Consider the following 19,090-nt stretch of genomic DNA (forward strand, 5'->3'; position numbering starts at 1 on the left):
GACACGGTGTCAATAAAGTTTTCAATAAACACACAACTCTTAAACAGGTGAGTCATAGAAGCATCCTCCCCCCGTACAGGTGTCATGAACGAGGAAAGAGACCAATCAGTTTGTTTCAGGCTGTACGCATGACTCAGCCCTGCCTCTGCTGGACACCAGAGGAACTGCAGGTGTGGCGCTGCATCCTCTTCCCTAAAACCCTTTCTGCGTGTAGAATATAATATACGTGTTTCCTTCTACTTCTCCGAACATCTGCTGGACATTCAACACCGAAACACACGACCGTAGCAGCACGGCTGTTAAACCTTACTGTAATCACATTACAGTTACTAGTGTGACACTGGTTCTTCAGGAATCTGATACAGTATTAAAATAAAGGTTTAACAAAACACGAAGACTTGATGAAACGTGACTGCAGAGTAACATCACTGTCACGTCCAGTTTCACTTAATGGCAGCAGAGTTTGACTCTTTAAATGTTTCAGTCAGCTGATGGTTTTAGAGCAGCAGCCCCAACACCATGGAAATGACAGAAACCATGGAGACCTGAACAACATCACACTTAAAAACATCCAAGGTGAGAGTTTCATCAGCTTTTTATGATTTCAAACAGTTAAAATGCTCCTGGAGCTGTTTTCAAACTGCTTTATTTTGACAGGATGTACTGCTACTGAAGTACTTCCTGTTACAAACAGGAATGTTCATCTGTGTTTGATGATGATGGGAAGAAAAGCTCAGCATTTTATCTGTAATTAGCAGTCTGCACTAATCCTGAACAAGACACTTTAATGAGGAACCTGCAGAGAGCACAAAGCCACACCTGTTCATGAGGTGAGTAATTTCAAAATAAAACAGGAAATAACGATGAAAAGATGAACTGAAAGGAGAAATACTGAGTTTAAACATGAGGAGATGCTCACTCTGTTTAAGGGATCGATCGATTGATCAGCGTTTCAGTTGTGATTGATATCTAAGGCTCAGGTGAGAGGTCACCATCTCCAAACAGCCGCAGTGCGAAGTCATCGAGTCCATCAGCTGTTCTGACTTGTTTCAGTCACACTGTGGCACCGCGTCATTGATCCTTGATCAGTTATTGATCTTCCGCAAGCTCTCTGTCCTCCGAGTCTATTTTTAAATGTGTGAAGAAGAAACTGAAGCCTTTGTTTCTATGGTGATGGAGGGTAAGAATACATCCATCTGTCGCCAAGCAACAGCACGCTGACCAATCAGATCACCCGACAGGTGAGTGCCAAGAGACTGTCGGGAACCTTCATCCAGTCCTGCACTGAGGCAAAGCATTCTGGGAAACAGAGTGCATCTTGTGGACTCGCGCTGACAGTGAGGAGTGTGGTCAAATCTGTGGCATCACCTTTGATCCCGTGACAATGCGGACTGATGAAAAATCTATTTTTATTTTTAAAATCTCGAGTCAAAGCAGTTAAACTGGAGTCTGAATTTTCCCACAATGCCTCTCTGCTCACCTGGCTGCTCAGCTCTCTGTTGACTCCTGCAGGTCAGATTCTGGCAGGGCACAAAGAATGCTCTTCTGCAGACCAATCAGCAATCAATCAGTACGCAGCTAAATTATCAATAATCACCTCTGTGATAAACAGCTGATGTCACCAACAGGTTACTCTGGTTAATCAATAATCAATCTCAGTATTGGTTGATCGGTACCAGGGCTGGACTGAAAATCTGGCATACCCACCATTTTCCCACTGTGCTGATGCACGTTTGGGCTGCTGCTAACAGCTAACAGCTGAAGTGTGTCGCATGCTGCGGTGCAACCCAGCAACATCCACGCCAAGCCGATTAAAACCTGTTTCAAAATCAATAATAAAAAAAAAATGAAAGGCACACACGTGTGCATATGCATGTACATCTACATGTTAAAACAACAGCAGAGCTTCGATCTGATTGGTGAAAAAAAACATTTATTTACAAAACTTTATTGTTCTATCCATGAAAAACAGATGCATTTACAAAAACATGTTGACACTGAACTTCCTGTTTGCTTTTTTACAGCGAAACACAGAAATAAGACGACGGCACGACAGTCACACACACGATCAATAATCATTAACACCTCATCATCAATGAGCGCTGGTCACGTGACACAGAAAGGAACAGCAGAGACCACCAATTTCCCTCTGGCTGATGGAAACTTTCAAAGAAAAAGGTTTACAATGGAATTGAGATCAACTCCTTCAAAATAAGAGGTTTAAAATGCAAGAGTGTAACTCCTTCAAAGTAAAGGGTTTAAAATGCAAGACTATTGCCCCCTTCACAATAAGAGGTTTAAAATGCAAGCTTGGTGCTCCTTCAAAATAAGTTTAGAATAGAACATATTGATTTCTTCAAAATAAGAGGTTTAAAATACAAGATAGGACCACTGCAAAATAAAAAGATTCAAATGCAACAGCGTACAATTCCTTCAAAAACTAAAAAATAAATATAACAGACTGGCTCCTTCAAAATAATGTTTAAAATGAACAAACATCAAATCCTTCAAAATAAAAGGTTTAAATGCAACAGAATGTAACTCCTTCAAAATAAAGGTATTTCAAATGCAATAAACTATGACTCCTTCAAAATAAAACGTTTAGAACATATAGGAGCATAACCATTTCAAAATAAAATGTAAAAGTTAATAGGGCATTCCAACAAAATATTTCAAACGCTGACAGTAACTTTTTTAAAATAAAATTCAGATCGTGCTTTTTTGTTGGCTTTTATTTTTTAGACTGTTAAAAGATTTTAGTTTTCACAGTTTTATGATAAATATAAAAAAGATTGAATATTTTTAAAACTTTATTTGAAAATGTAAATAAAAAATGTGCCCCTGTGGGCGTAGGCTGGGACCCAGCGAGAGTCCTGACCCACAGATTGGGACACGTTTATTTTCCCACCTGTCCTTTCTGTCTTTTTTTGTGCTTGCCTTTGTTCGAGTCAGACGGAAGAAACTGTGGAATGATCCTTTAAATGAAGTTAAACCATCAGCTGCTTTTTAATCCCGACTCCGTGTAGGAGCACCCTCAGTGTAATTCTCCCATCTGTGTGTGAGCGCCCGTTTAAGCTCACTTCATCCTGATTGAACAGCTTCTGGAAGCCCGCTGAGGGGCAACACCTCAATCAGAGATTTTTCTACAGGGACTAATGTTTACCTCGGTGAAATGCAACATCTCACACTGTAAGCTCGTCTTTAGCAGAAACTAAAGAAAAGCAGAACAGAGGCAGGATGAAGTTAAGAGCTTTCAGATCTGCTCAGTTTGGCAGAAGATGACTGACGTTAGGTCGTGGCTTTGACCTGAACCGTTAGCTCTGCCTCTGTGTCTTTGGTGCTGCATACTGAGGTTGGTGGGTGTGAGCAGCTTCAGGGAAGAGGTCCAATAAAAACCTGGTTTAACCCCGGCTAATCTCACTGACGGGTCAGCCTCTCGGGCTTCACTATTGAACCTGTAGAGCTCCGAACCCAGGTGGCTTCAGGTCATTTCTGCCAGTACGTTTCTGTAGCTGCTGCCTTCTTCTCCTTGTCCTGTTGACTGTTAGCTGGGTGTAAATTCACTGCACTGGCAGATATCCATTCAAACCTCTGAGGATGTCACTCCTTTTCAGGGTACTCGGGATCTTCTCAAAGCTCTGTGTAGCATTGGAAAACCTTCAGAAGCAAAATCTGAATGTTTCAAGGTCCTCCAAAGGGATCTGTTCGTCCTAACCAGGACGCTGTCTTGTGTTTCCTGCATGTTCTGATCTGCATGTTTTTGCTGTATTCCATCTGATAACGTTTGTAACTCTGTGGTGATAAACTTTCTGCCGATGCTGAGGCACAGAGCGCACAGAGGTCGCCAACTTCCTGCAGAGTCAACCACTACAGACTTCATGTGGCCTTCAGATTAGAGGCCTTTAATGGAATGGGTTTCCATGATGACCATTTGTATCTTAAGCCTTACATCACAAAGGGCAATGAAGGCGTCACATGCAGTGGAGTAAAGCACAATGCCACTAAACTCTAGAGCAGTGAAGACATGTTCGCCAGAGTGACCAATCACGTTTCTCCATCTGGCACTCTGATGGATGAGTCTAGGTTCAGTGGTTACCGGGACAAATGTAAAGCTTGGTGGGGGGGATTATGGTGTGGGTGTACTTTTCAGGACTTGGACTCCGCCCCTTAGTTCTAGTGAAGGAACTCTTATTAGTCATATGCAGAGGAGTGAATACGTTTAACAGTACAGTGTTATTTACTGAAGTCTGCACTGTAGTTTTGTTTCTTTGTGGACAACACTAAAAGGACAGAAACAAGAAGCCTCGTGCTCTCTTTCTGACGATGAACATTGACAAAAGACTAACTCAAACTTTACATGTAAGGTGTACGGCGCTTACTCGTTATTTGTCACTGAGAGGGTTTACTGCTGTACATTTTAGTCCTAAACCTGTGTGGCAAGATGGAGGGAAAGAAAACGTGGGTAAAAAAATAAAACTGGAAGGAGAACTGACAGGATTTCCACTGAGAGATCCAAAAACCAGGGGAAGATGATCCTGAATGCGACATCTGCCAGATTTAAATCCAGTTTTTGGTTTGGACCTGTTCTCATAACTTGTAGATTACACCTTGTATATACGACACTCTGACACCAAATGACAGAAATCTGAGTAGTAGAAATCTAGTAGTTAGCATGTCAGTGCATCCACAGAAAGGTTCTGACATCACAGATTGCTCTGACATCACAGTGCTCACTGTCTCCTCTTCCTCACAGTCCTCTCAGACTCGGATGGGCTTCAGTGTTGGCTGCTTTCAGGTTTAGTCTCTGCCGGCTCAATTTCAGAGAAGGAACTACAAAGCAGTGACATGAATGACAGGAAGTGACATTAGTCAAAGTACTGACGTATCATTAATCTCTGATTAATCTGCTGATTAATCAATGAATCATGTAATCAGAGTCCAGAAACTTGTTCAACATGCACAAATCAGCAAATGTTTCAAACCGGAGAAACAGTTCCCAATCAATTAATCATTAATCATCAATCAGTCAGGTTTTGCCAACATTTCTGAGCATCAAACAGTCCGACCTGCTGACCTCAGCACCTCATGATCACATCACTGGATTAAACACAGACACTCCCAAACAGGTACATACCAAACACTCAGAACACCACCACCCGCGGAAATTACTATTCCGTCCAATCACATCCCTCATAACAGATGGCATCACTCAACCGGAACGCCGTCCACACTCTCCTGGGAGATCTCAGAGTCCAGGGAATAGCAGGAGCTGCCATTGTCCTGAGTGTCCCTGTTGGGCTCCTCAGAGAGAGCTATGGGGGTGCCCACTGAGGCTCCACCCCCAGCCCCTCCCCCAGGCTCAGCAGCACTGTCGCAGAAGTGGGCGGAGGCCTGGAAGAGCTGGCTGCAGAGGCGATTGTAGCGGTGGTAGCGGGACGGCTTGCCTGTGTGGGTGTACATGTGCTCCTGCAGCTGGCTCTTGTGGGAGAAGCGTAGGCTGCAGACGGCGCAGGCAATCTTACGTTTGCGTGAGTGCAGGGAGGGAGCAGGGCTACTCCCCCCTCCTCCGCTCCCACCACCTCCTCGGCTCCGCCTCAGCTCAGCAGCCAGCTGGTTGGCTAGCGCCTGGCTCTGTCTCAGTGCTTCCTCCAAACATCCTGCATCCAGCTGCTCCTGGGTTCCTGGAGGACCCTCCTCTAGGCCGGCTTCCAGCTCGCCGCCCTGTGACAGCCCCTCCATGAGACGGGCGGGGTCGAGGGCGTGGCTGAATAGGTGCTCCCGCAGGCCCTCTGGGGAGGAGCAGCGCTCTCCACAGCGGGGACAGAGCAGCACTAGCGGCCGGTCTTTGAACAGGAGGCCCTGAATGGGACTGCTGTCCTGAATTGGAGACCCTGCACCTGGACCCTCCTCGCCGTCCTCCTCCTCCTCTAAGCGTTCCTGCTTGATACGGGTAGTTGAGATGTCAGAATCGTCTCCGGATGCCACAGAGCAACGTAGCGCTGAGGCCTGATGGTCCGATGATACCCCCTCCAGTCCGACAGCAAGGGACAGCTGGGAGTGAGACCGGGCCCCTCGGTCAGAGGACCGCCCATCCTCGGCCCCGCGAGACACCGTGGTGGTCTTGGGGACTCCGGGTCCCTCCTTGCTGGCCAGCTGCGAAGAGATCTGAATGCCATAGAGGTTGGACATGCGGACCACGTTGTTGGCAGTCTCAGCAGCACCCTCGCCACTTTTGCGGCACAGCTGGTAGGCGTGAAGGAACTTAATGCCCTCCTGCAGCCGGCTCTGGTCCACCGGCTGTTTGGGACACATACCGGTGTACATGATGTGCAACAGGTAGCTGAAGACGTCCGGCTGGATGTCCGTGGGCTGGATCTTTATACACTCGCTGGGGACACAGAGAGACATGAGGTCAGCACCTCGGAAAAAAACAGCATGTGAATCCTGATGTTTTGGACCGATGTTCTCCTGAAGGTTTGGACCAAAGTTTTGTCCCTCTATTCTGGATTACAGGACCCAGATCCTGAAATTTGTTCTCCTGGAATAAAGGAACAAACACCGGTACAAGCCTTCGGGCAGGCACGCCGTCCACACTCTCCTGTGTTTAAGACATTATTCTAGTCTTAAACACATTTTAGGGCTGATCAATCATATTTGAATTTTTATTACCTTTTGATTGCTTCTTAAAAATTATGAAAACAAAATAATTGGGATAAAACATTAAATTTCAATTATTATTTTTTTGGTGTGTTACAAATCAAACACACCGCTGTTCACCTAAAAGCTAAGGCCAAATAAACTGTCCTCACGTGTCCTCACAGTGCATCTGTTTGTAGCTGACAGCTAGCCACTTTTTGACCAATCAAGCTCCAAGTTTGTAGTTAACGCTAACATTTGGTTTGGTTGTGGAGAGCAAATCCAATCCTGAGCTGTCTTTCTCATGGCTAATCTTAGCTAACACTAACACGCCTGCCGACAAGTAGTAAAATCCTGTCTTTAATGGATAAGGTTGGCCAGTTCATCCAAACTCCCGAGGCTGATCTATTTGCCGCTGCATGGTTTCAGACAAGCAAACCCTCTTTGGATTCATGCCGCACTGCTAACTCACAGCTAGGTGGCTAACAGCAGGTCGTCTGATAACGTTTTCATGACAGGATCGACGCAGAGACTGTCACCGGCTGGTTAGTGAAGTCCTTTTCATCACTGCCGTCACGATGACAGCAAGCGGCAGATCTGACTGAAGAACGTACGTTTAGCCCACCCCAGATAATCCTCCTCTCTGACCTGGAACCCAACATGGTTGAGGAAGCCAACAAATTTATCAGGACAAAGGATTCGAGGGTCAGAGGCGTCACCACCTGCTGGGCATTTAAAAGAATTCAGGTTCTCAGAAAACATGCCCATTTTTTATACTACCTGTACTTGTGTGATGACCCAAAGCACAGGTGTATAACTAACTTCTACTCAGGTACAGAGGTCACACGCCGCTGTCTCACCCCTCACCTGGACTGGTGGATGAAGATCATCTTGAAGTAGTTGGAGAAGGCAGCCAGCACAGCGCGGTGAGCTTTGAAGTAGACGTTTCCGATGGCGACCGTGCAGTCACACAGGAAACCGAATTCCCTCTGCACGTTGAGCTGCTGCAGCAGGAAGAGGCTGTGCGACGACACCTCCATGACCCCGTCTGAAACACAAACCCGAGCCCATGAAGTTCACACTCTGACCTCCATCATCACTGCTCACACACATACATTTAACATACAAACTTATTAATGTGCGACAGGATGGAGGATGTCTTGAAGAAGTTCAGAGAAGGTCAGAGGAACTTCACTGTGACACCGAGGCAGAGGATCCGCTGTGGTGATAGAAGACGAGATATATATATATCTGTGGTCGGTCAAGTCCATTGCTGCTGCTGTGTTACTGATACTCCTGTTGCTTTAGCTCAGTAAGTACTTAATGTGTAAGTGCTGAATAACGCCACAAGGTAGAGCCTTCCTGATTCTCGTGCACTGTTATTGGTCGATGTTGTAGAATAGAGCAGGGGTGCAGGTTCATTCACTAAAAGAGCTGATGAAGCTCCTCTGTTTGAGGAGGAGCCTCTTCTACCACTCACTGCTGGAGCGTCTGGGGGACATCAGAGGAACTGCAGCTCCTACAGGGGCGCACGCGTGCCACTGTCTGGGTTCCTTGCACTTTGAAAAAAATCAACTTTAAGTAACTGTGTTGTCTTTAGTTGTGCTGACGTGGGAGTTTCCAGTTTCATTGTACTATTGTACAAGGTATGAGTGTGCAATGACAATAAAGAGTTATTTTATCTTCAGCATCTCTCACATACACACACACACTCAGAAACACAAAAACACACACACAAGCACACAGACACACAAACACAGAGCAGTGTAGCACATTCAGACCTGAAACTCTGTTAAGGTGTCGTTTAACCCTGTGACGTCACATTAAGTCCGTCAGGCTCACTTGGACACGCCACCTCTGACCTCAGTGAAGGTCACACCTGACACACACACGCACGCATGCACGGGGAGGGGCGGGGTGTTCACATCGAACTGACCCGACCACACCGGAAACCGGACACCCGCGCGACCCAGTCACACACCAGCTCTGCGCGTGCACGTGCCGTCGCGCCCGCCGCCGCGCAGCATCCTCCATCCTTCGTCTCATTCATCACACGCACGTCCTCATCACCTCCGCACACACGCGCACACGGGCGCGTGTTCACGCTCCCAACGCCCGGCAATCCCGTGTTCGCGCGGGTCCTGCACGCGCGCCGTTAATGAGCGCCTTACCGCAGAAACGAGCAGATCGTCTTCAGAATCGGCCGATTTGTTGCTGCAGAGGATCTCGCGACGAACCGCGTCACCTCTCGCGAGAACATGGGTCAAATGGGGCGGTCACGTGAGTCGTCAGAAACGTTTGATGGCTGATCAGTAATTTAATAAACGCAGAGCAGGAAATTTGGCGTCATCGTGCCATCGATAATTTTCTGAGTTCATCAGGAAAAAAAGTGAAACTGATCAGAGGCTGTCAGCCAGCAGCATAAGACCCCGACACCGTGCAGGGTAGCACGATCACGTGACACAACACACACCGACACCGTGCAGCAGACAGACTCACAAACACGCCTCAGCTCTGCAGCTCAGGGACTGAACCCCATCATAATCTGTGTAATCTGAGACTCAGAGTACCCTCAGAGTAATCTGAGCATCAGACACATACGTGTACACCTGCTTGTTTCACAGCTGGGCCACTGTACCTCGGTTGGTGACTGAAGTGACTCATAACCTGTGTAAATATGTTTTCTTAGGCTGGTGTCCACTGAGCTGATCAGCAGTATTGATTATTACTGACCACAGCGGGTATGCTGTGAGGTGTGGTCCACATTCTTGGCAGTGAGTGGGACACGTTCCCGGTGGGTGCTGGGCTCCGCCTAGGCCGCCCTTTGTCACCGGTGATGGGCAGATTATCTGGGCGTTGCCAGCATCTTGTCTCTGCATTTTGCAGATGATGTGGTTCTGTTGACTTCATCAGGTGCTGCCTCCAGATCGCAGGCTACTTTGAAACAGACGGACTGGTGCTGCAGCTGCAGTGATGAGATCGTTCAGGTATGGGCCACCTCGTATATGATTGATGGGTGAGACGTTGCTGCGTCTTCAGGCGGAGTCTCCTGCTCAGCTCAGAGTGAAACCTCCTTGCTGCTCTCTGACTGAATGTGGGTGGCGGGAGGCCTCAAGTAATCCTACAAGCGAGAGAGAAAACAAATAAGTTATTCCGGTTATTATTTTCAAAATAAAAGCAGCCTTGGTTTCCTGTGGTCGTTTTCAATGAAGACATAATTCTGACACAATTTATTTAACTGTGAAAGGCCCCGTCCAAGCCAGAAACGTATATTTATTATTTAATGCCCACCTGTGAACTACTGCTTGATGCAGTTAAACATGTCCCACTGGGTTAAAGTTCTTATATGTGGATGGTGGGTTGAGCAGATACAGTTTTTCATTTTACTTTTTTTTTTAATTTTTACTGTGCGACACATGTTGCGCTCCCGTGGTGTCAGCTGAGTTGCGCGAAGCATCAAAGCAGAAACGTATTTTTGAAACGTTAAAACTTTATTTAACTTTATTTTGAAGGGCCTCAATCTGACCGGAAGTTCCTTATTTGGACTTCCTCGCTATGTGCGGCTTGACGGCGCGGCGGGCTGTGCGGAAGTGCTTTCATCCTGCGGGAGGAGAAGAAGAAGAAGAGGCTGCTCCTTCGTCTCCACAGTAAACCGTCCGCGGAGGACCTTTCGGAGCCTGGGAACCCCACAGCAGCAGCCCCTTCGCCGGCCTCCGGGACCCACGGTGAGTGGACGGGCCCGTGTCCGGGCTCGGGGCCGTCTGGGCGGCAGGCGGTGAAGGAAATGCTCGCGGCCTGCTCTCGGTGCTGAATGCGGGTGGCAGTGCGGGGGCGGCGGGGCTGTTTGCGGGAGAGAGAGCGCTCAGTAAACGCCCGGTTTTATTCGCATCACATCCGGTGGCTACTTTCAAAATATAAGTCGTAACTAATAGTTTTGAGCATTGAAGCAGCCGGAGGAGCTACGGGTTCACTGACGGTCCCTCGGGGAGTGTCTGACTGTCACTGAGACGCGCTGTGATGCACGCGATGCCCTGACGGTGGTCTTGCTCACCCCTTGTCACGCTTCGTGTTTTCATTTTGGAGGAGCGATCACAGGAACTTCCGGTGTGGACCACGCTAACAGGGGTTAGCTTGGAGCAGCTAATCTCCGCCGAGCTGTAATCTCCATTTTAGCTCGGTGGTGTGGCCGGCCTCTCCCTCCGGTCTCTCCACGGGCTCGCTCCCACCTCGGCGGCTCCTTCGCGGCCTGTATGCTGTAACTGACAGCCCGCACCGCGTGCCTGCGGGCCCGGCGGGGACTTCCAGTAAGCATGATGAGGGCTCTTATTTGAGTGGTTTTTACAGTGGAGTCTGGTGACAGAGGCCAGATTTATTTTATCCACTCTTCACAGTGATCACATTATTATTTTTATTGATTACTGATCAGTAGAGTAGGTTTCTGAACTGTGACCTTTAACCTCACAAAGTTCAAACACACCTGACAGCAGACACATAAGATATGAACCTAGACTGTCACGTGTCGGCTGGTAAAATGAGCCCTGAGACCTTCCTGTGAGCAGCAACCAGCTGATCAGAGTGTAAACGACTTGTCCATGACTTGTTCTGGTAATAACACGATTAAGGCACTCATCTTACTGAAAACTGATGAAAAACTGCATATCACAAATGACCTGAAAGGGGGAAAAAACAATGTGTCAGCATTTAAAATCATAAACTCTGAGCTGGGCTGTGATTAGAAACTGAGGATTTAATCAGCCTGAACGTTTTAAGGCATTCTTAAAATCATATCTGCTTATTTCTGGAAAAGTGTGATGATGATGACGTTTATGATGGGATATAAAAAGGTCGTTCTGCAATTTAATGTAACTGCAGCGGCTGCACGGCGCCGTCACATCAAACTGAGACTGGGGGCAAAGTCCTGCTTTCCCACTGTGTGACCTCATCACAAGCTCACTTCACTGCTGGCTCTTACTGTCACATGGCGTGTAGCTAGCGGTGTCTGGGGAATCATGTGGAGGTGCGTTCTATGTCTCCAACTTTAGCAGGATCAGGTGTTGTTGGAGGAGCTCAGCTTTGGCTTTAAATCAGCGGGACCGTCCCGAACTCACGTGAACTGATCTGATGTCACGTCATGTGATCGAAGAGCCAAACCATTTCAGAATAAAACGCCATCCCGAGCCTCGTCTGAGAGGCGGAACTCAGTTTGGAAATCAGTCACCTGACCGTCTGCAATGGAGTCATGCTCTTCGGTCATCAATTCATATTCTACTGGAACATTTTGGCTCGTTGATCTCACATGATGACCTCACTTCCTGTAGTCATGTGTCAGTTTGCATGGCCACCACCGACATCCAGAGGACCGCTGAGTGTTCTCGCCTTGCTGTCGCAGTGAGGTATGATTCATGCATCTATTAGGCGCGGAGATGCAGGGCACTAGTTGGCGCTGGAAATTTTGTCTGCCAGTCAATTTGCTTGAATCAGGAATTGTGTGAGGCAGAAGAAGTTGGAAACAGCTGCACTGATCACGGTCATCATGGGCTGTGTCGATGTGTAGTTGCATTTGTCAAGATTCGTCACGTTATGATGTAGATTTAACGCAGAAATACGTGACCGGTGGTGGTCAGCTGGCACTAAATGTTTAAAAATCTGGAAGAGGCGAGTCTTCTGATTGCACCTGAGGCAGGTGAGGTCCTGCACAGCTGGGTTTATGTTGTTCTGCTGCTATGGCTTTCAGGACTCTCTCTCACTCTCACACACACACACACGTGCAGTGATGCTACTTCGCCACTGATCTCTTACCTGGCGCGATGCTCTGAGGCGCTCTGGGATCAGCTGACATGACACAAAGACAGAAATTCTAGCTGGTCACAAGTGTACTCTGTGTGAGCTTTACCTGTGAGCACAGCCAGGTGAACCGTCAGTGGAACCGGGGAGGGAAGGCAGCTCAGTACACGCAGACGGGATGACATCGCTGAAAATAAAAACACGTCAAAGTTTTAAGTGAATCCAATCAGATGTGAATCACTGTTCAGCTCAGGGTGACGGGAGGAAACGTCTTCCTCTGATTACACCCCATTTTGACACAAGAAGTGACATCTTTTGATGGGTTTCAGTGTCTCCAAGCAGCAGCGGGGCAGGGGGAGGTCAGGCAGTGAAGGTACATGTCTAACAAAAAGCTCCAGTTCTGAAGAACAGGACCGGGTTCACTTCACGGTACAGAAAACAGCATGCGACCGGTTTTCTCCTGCAGCACAGGAACCTGTTTTTGGCTCCGCCCACATCTGGCACCGCTGCAGATGTTATTGGCGCAGACCCGCCAATGAGTATCGGGTAACCAGCGAGCAGAGAACGCTCTCAGAGAGCGGTTTGGCCCAGACGTGCCCTGCATCTGCAGTTTCCTCTGAGTCCACCTTAAAGATCCAGATTTGTCGGGTGTGTCAGGCACATCTGGCTCACAGTTTACTGTAACCTGGTCCACAGGACATCTGCTGTGAACTCTCCAGGTGTTGGTGGGGTCAGGGTGGACCTTTTATTTAGGCAGTAACTTGGGGTGTGTACAGGTATACTTGTCCTGCAGTACAAACACATCTGTCACATAACAGGGAAGGTGTGTGGGGGGGTGTCACTTCCTGTGAGAATAGCCAACGGGAGGTGAAGCATCCTCCCCCACAGCGAGTTTAGAAAGGTGAGAAGTAAACCTGCCATCCTGTGTGTGTGTGAGTGTGTGTGCGCGCGCGCACGCATGTTAAATCTGAGCAGTGTGTTCTTGAGAAGGAAATACTGATTCATCACTGCAGTGCTGTAAGTGAAGCTGGGAGCTGATCTGAGCGTGCTTGGTGTGTGAACTTGTGGCTCTGATTAAAGTCAGAGTTGCTGATGAATCATATCAGGCCCGTCTCCTCGCCGAGTGCCGGCTCACACGTTATGAAAGTCGACCGCAGATGACCTTGCTGCCTCATAAACTCTTACTCTGTCTTCCTCTGTTGTCCACAGGGCGATGGCGAGGCCGAGCCACAGCGATCACGTCCTCCAGCAACTCAACAACCAGCGCGAGTGGGGCTTCCTGTGCGACTGCCTCATCGCCATCGGCGACATCTACTTCCGGGCTCACAAGGCGGTGCTGGCGGCCTGCAGCTCCTACTTCAGGATGATGTTCATCCGGGACCAGCAGGGGGCGGGCCGCCTGGACCTGAGCAACATGCAGATCAGTGCCGAGTGCTTCGACCTCATCCTGCAGCTCATGTACCTCGGGCGCATCGTTGTGGGCAGTTACGAGTTTGAGGAGCTGAAAGCGTCCATGGCATACCTGCAGATGTACTACATCCCCGACTCGCTGGAGGACCTCAGGGACATCAGGAGCTCCAACATCACACCGTCCTCCTCTGCCTCCTCCTCCTCATCCAGCTCCTCCGCCGGGCCTGCTGGCGGGAAGATGATGTTTGGCGTGCGCATGTACGAACAGCAGCGGCCCGCCGCAACTGAAGGGGAGCGTCTGCCGAAGGCCGTCACTAGCAGCACGGGGCGTCCGGCTGTTCCTGCTGCAGTTGGCAGGCCAGCCACGACTGAAGAGGCGGCAACCGCTCCTCTGATTGTGGCGGCGCCAGTTTCAGACGGAGCAGGCGAGCAACCGTGTGACCTGAGGAAGCGGTCGGGTGGCAGGAGTTCAACTCTGAAGGACCGCCCTAGGTTCGGTCGCACATACACCTGCGACGACTGTGGCTTTGTGTTCAGCTGCGAGAAGCTTCTAATCGAGCATATCCTCACCTGTACCAACCGCAAAGCCTTCCACCCACCCCGAGGCAACACTGAGGGTGACAACGACTCAAGTAAAGCAGAGAGCTCCGCCTCAGAGAGCGTGGAGGAGCACCGGGTCGTCTGTAAAGGCGAGGATGACTGGCCTGAGGCCAAGACTGCCCGGTCAGTCCCAAGCGGACCAGACGGCGAGCCTGGGTCCACCAGGAGCATCAAGACCGAACCAGAAGAGAGCATGTTCCCTGAGATCGAGGTAGTCCGTGTTGGCGAGCATGCCGCCAGAGATTTTAGCGCACGCTTCGGTGATGCAGCACTGAGGGAGAAGACGCCATCGGACCGCGAGCCCGAGCCCGGTGTCTCCGGTTTGGAAAACAGCAGCGAGCCTTTCGAAGGCAACGATTCTGGCATCCCCGCCAAGCTCCGGAAGGTCAAAGACGAGAAGCAGGACGCTGACGGCACGCCCTGCGAGGTGTGCGGCGCTCTGTTATTGGAGGAGGACAAGTCCGCGCACTATCTGTCCAACCACATGGGGCACATATGTGCCTGCGGCAGGTGCGGCCAGGTGTTGATCAAAGGCCGGCAGCTGCAGGAGCATGCCGAGCGCTGCGGTGAATCCCACGGAGCTGAGTCGGACTCCCATGGCGAGGATGAGGCGTCCCTGCTGGAGGAGCCGCATGGGATGGAGGAGGGGCTGCTGGAGGCGGCCGACCTGGCGTGCCCGCACTGCGGCCTGCTGTTCCAGAACGAGAGCCTGGCGCTGGAGCACGCTCTATCCTGCCACGACCAGGAGCTGTTCCGGCCCACCATGCTGGAGGAAGGCGGCGAGCCCGATCACCGCCGCAAACACTTCTGTAGCATCTGCGGCAAAGGCTTCTACCAGCGCTGCCACCTGCGCGAGCACTACACTGTCCACACCAAGGAGAAGCAGTTCACCTGCCAGACCTGTGGCAAGCAGTTCCTGCGCGAGCGCCAACTCCGCCTCCACACTGACATGCATAAAGGAATGGCGCGCTACGTGTGCCCCGTGTGTGACCAGGGGACCTTCCTCAAACACGACCACGTGCGTCACATGATCTCCCACCTGTCAGCCGGGGAAACCATCTGCCAGGTGTGCTTCCAGATCTTCCCGGGTGGCGAACAGCTGGAGAAGCACATGGATGTCCACCTGTACATCTGTGGCGTGTGCGGTGAGAAGTTCCGCCTGCGCAAAGACATGCGGAGCCACTATAACTCCAAACACACCAAGAGACTATAACAGCGTCGCTGCCATGTCCACGAGTCTGTTACTAAGAAGCCATAAATGTGAGAACAAAGAATGCACTTGAACACCAAAAAGACTGAACTGCACTTTGAAGCCGTACGCAAACTAACCGGGCGTCACACTGCGAGCTGCGGGTCCAGCCGCGCCTTAGTGACTTCTCTCCGCTTGAGGCTTTGCGCAACAGGAAGCTGGTGGGTTGGTAGATACCTGAGGCACACCTGAGGACAGGAAGCCTCGTGTTAGAGCTGATTCTGAATAAATAGCAAACAGCATGCCGCCTAGAAACCGACTGCTAGGTGTCCGTACATGGAGAGCGGGAGGTGGGCATTGGCACACAGGCTCCACCCACTGCCTGCCTCTCTCCATGATGACGGTGTAGTCACCGTGCGTGACAGGAAGCTTCTGTCTGCCATATTGGAGCTGAACTTGGTGGCGAGAGAGGCAGACCTTTTCTGGAGGGAGGTGTGTGTTTGTTTTATAACACCAGACAAAGCAATGCAAGCTGTTTAGAGCGCGAACAGTTGTTTTATCCTCCAATTCAATTGAACTTTATTTTACGCAAACATACGGCACACAGTCACAACAGCAGTCGCCTCGTGGCGCTCTGTGAGATTAACCCTTCACAAAATTAAAGGCCAAAACGAGCCGCACAACGAATTACACGCCAGAAAACAGATTACGAATAACTGAACCCATCGTAAAATCTGATTGGTCGCCCAGAGCTCACGTTTCCTGTTGTTCTTTTTTTTTTAAATGTTTAAACACGAGCTGAAACTCAAAACTGCCCTTGCGTGATTTTCAGAGCAACGAGGCGCCATGTTGCCTTAAATTCCGACTCGCAGAGTGCACGGTTCAAATCGCGGCCTCAGACTGATGTGGTCATGTGGCCTTCTCTGAGCTTTAATCACATTTCAGGTCCAAAAGTAATCCACAGAAACCCACCAATCAGACGACCCCTATGAACTCACGCTTTAGCGACATTTCTGGCTGATTCAAAACCGTCATTAGTTACTGAAACTGGCGCCGTCACAGGCCGGTGTGAGCTGCGGTGGTTCTGCAGCGCTCTGAGCTTCTGTTTTAAGACGTTACCTGAAACTGGCTGCAGGTCAAGACGCAGCTGCTCTGTTCTCTAAACAAACCATGAAGGCGACGTGCCGTCAGCTGGTACCTGCACGGCCAATCACGCTCTCAGCTGACGGCGCTGATCGTTTTTATAGTTAAACAATATTTTTATTAAGTTATAATTGCATATATGATATCTGACAGCTGTGATGGCCAATCAGCTGCTCGTATCAAAGAGCAGGAATCTCACAGTCGCGTAGAGTTGGCACCACCCTCCACCCGTTACAGCTCAGGTCTGAACGAGTCGACCGTAGCGTTTCCGTCCAATGGGCCAAACAGAGGACTTGCGGACCTCCACGGATCCTAGAGTTCAGGTTCAGCACGCGCACGCTCAACTGACGTCATCACAACCTAAAAACGTTATAGTAACCGATTAAAAGATTAAGTCAGTCGAAGCTCTGCCCACACCCACGGTTAGCGCTTGTGCTGCTCGCAGTGTGATCTCCAGAGGAAATACAAACTAGTATGTCTGCTGAAACGGCGCCCCCTGTGGCCTGCGTGGAGAGAACTTCCTGTTTATTGAGGGTGCACTGCCTCACGCTTGGATGTTTCCCAGAATACTAAAGCCTGTTACGGCTTCCTCCCTCTGTCACCGTCTCTCGCACTCTGTGATTGGTGCCTTTACTGTAACACTCCGTCCTTCCTGTCAAACTCACGGCGATGTGTGAGGGGCGGGCCGGCACGGAAGGTCACAACCCCCCCCTCAGACTGAACCGGCCAATGAAAAATCCAACAACTAAACACTAGAACCAGTCACCTCGACTCTTACCCTCAGAACTCCTGTGATGCCTTACGAGTCTCTCGAAGTGTTCGCTCACCAGCAGTACGGGATCGGACTGGATCCAGCTGCTCAGAACCAACCAGTCGTTACAGGCTCGAGTAAATCAGACTATCAGAACCAATCAGAATGAGCTCCATGAAATGATTCTGCGGCTGCTCGGACAATCAGTCCTGCCCCCCTCGTCTTCTCATCTTCTCGTCTGGCTCACAGTGAGACTGTTTCCTGTGGACTAAGACCTGAAACCAAACAAACTCCAGCTGAACTCAAACTAATTCAACTTTCACCTAATCAGCACTAACAGAAGTCAGGGACCTGCCCCTTTAACGCCTCACCAGTTCAGACCAGTTTAAGCCGGCTCAGGTCGGACCGGGACCGGGTGGATCTGACCAAGGTGGCGGGTCCACCTGGTGATCCCAGGTGTAAACGAATGTCGTCTTAAGTAAAGCTAGCGATGTCAGCTGTTTGTTCTTCTTCTTGGGTTGTTTTTCTGTTTGTGACCACGACTCTTAATAAACCGAGTGAACCTGAGTGTGGGTGGAGCCTCTGTTTCCATCCCACAGAGGATGAAGGCTCAGTGTTATTTACCACCACCTCCTCCTCAAGCTGCAGCTTCATCTTTTCTCTGCTTCATGAAGTTTTTAATGTCAGGCCTGAGGAAGGATCAGCTCATTGATCAGCTGATGTTTGGACTGATGCTCACATTTTTCACAGAGATCACCTGTAGCTGTTTCTTCTGTGGTTTCCTGACAGGATACCACAGAAGAAGCAGCTGTTATTGATTATTGGTTTGTTAACGGTGATCGTTTCTGACTGAAGGCCAGCGGGAAACAGGTCCAGTGTTTGTGTTTAAATGCTCCACATAAATGTTTTTCAGTCACATGGGCTCTGAGATTCAGCTGACCTTTGACCTTCCTATCTGATTGGAATATAATCACAATTATTTTGAAAATTTTTATTGATGTTGATCATGCAACCTCAGCGCTTCCTGTTTCAAATTGAGTGTTTAGTGAGGCTTTTATTTTGAAATATTTCCAGGAAACTGCATCTCACTCAGAAATACTTGTTTTAATTTTTCTAAAGATTCTGAAGATGAGACATAAAAATAACATTTGATCAGAATGTCATCAACACAAGGCCGCAGATGTCCATCTCCACCATCAGATCACCTTTGAATCTGAAAATGTTAAATCTAGACTTTTGTCTCTGTTTGGATTAAAATATCCACAAGAGGAGGGTCTGTAATGTTCCTCTGCAGCAGGGGTGTCAAACTCTAGTCCTCAACATCAGCCTCACAGCTTCCTGTAGAGCACAGGTGTTAAACTTGAGGGCCGGTGTCCTGAAACTTTTCCATGTGTCCCTGCTGCAACACACCTGATTAAAATTAGTAGGCTATTAGCGAGACTTGACTGCATGCTGAGGTGGCAACCCCCAACCCTACTCAAGTAAATTTAAATAAATGTAAGTTTTTGGGAAATTGTGCTTCTAAAAGTACTTTTGTTACACCATGTTCATTCACTTATGAGCTGCTGTAACATGAA

General features: G+C 49.2%; 2 protein-coding genes across 7 annotated transcripts; one reads left to right on the forward strand and one right to left on the reverse strand.

Moving 5' to 3' along the window:
* Nucleotides 1-1,922: 1,922 nt before the first annotated feature.
* Nucleotides 1,923-9,495, reverse strand: LOC134623712 (zinc finger and BTB domain-containing protein 25-like). Of its 6 annotated transcripts, none has more exons than XR_010093438.1 (4): nucleotides 8,808-8,896; nucleotides 7,504-7,684; nucleotides 5,135-6,388; nucleotides 1,923-4,830 (listed from the first exon to the last, which is right to left on the reverse strand). XR_010093438.1 is itself a non-coding variant. In XM_063468738.1 (4 exons), the coding sequence occupies exons 3-4, from the start codon at nucleotides 7,674-7,676 to the stop codon at nucleotides 5,206-5,208; spliced, it is 1,356 nt and encodes a 451-aa protein (XP_063324808.1). In that variant the 5' UTR covers nucleotides 7,677-7,684; nucleotides 7,763-7,855; nucleotides 9,275-9,338; the 3' UTR covers nucleotides 1,923-5,205. The 6 variants fall into 6 exon arrangements, 5 of the variants coding, with proteins under 5 accessions (XP_063324808.1, XP_063324809.1, XP_063324807.1 ...); XM_063468738.1 differs by lacking the exon at nucleotides 8,808-8,896 and adding exons at nucleotides 7,763-7,855; nucleotides 9,275-9,338 and having other exon boundaries at nucleotides 1,923-6,388; XM_063468739.1 differs by lacking the exon at nucleotides 8,808-8,896 and adding an exon at nucleotides 9,275-9,495 and having other exon boundaries at nucleotides 1,923-6,388.
* Nucleotides 9,496-9,573: 78 nt separating this feature from the next.
* Nucleotides 9,574-18,080, forward strand: LOC134623711 (zinc finger and BTB domain-containing protein 1-like). The gene is made up of 3 exons (XM_063468736.1): nucleotides 9,574-9,623; nucleotides 10,149-10,361; nucleotides 13,630-18,080. Exon 3 carries the CDS (start codon nucleotides 13,634-13,636, stop codon nucleotides 15,641-15,643), a length of 2,010 nt encoding a protein of 669 aa, XP_063324806.1. The 5' UTR covers nucleotides 9,574-9,623; nucleotides 10,149-10,361; nucleotides 13,630-13,633; the 3' UTR covers nucleotides 15,644-18,080.
* Nucleotides 18,081-19,090: the final 1,010 nt, after the last annotated feature.

Source organism: Pelmatolapia mariae, unplaced genomic scaffold (genome assembly GCF_036321145.2).
Source record: "Pelmatolapia mariae isolate MD_Pm_ZW unplaced genomic scaffold, Pm_UMD_F_2 NODE_ptg000850l+_length_23627_cov_1, whole genome shotgun sequence".
In the NCBI taxonomy this organism is placed as follows: domain Eukaryota; kingdom Metazoa; phylum Chordata; class Actinopteri; order Cichliformes; family Cichlidae; genus Pelmatolapia; species Pelmatolapia mariae.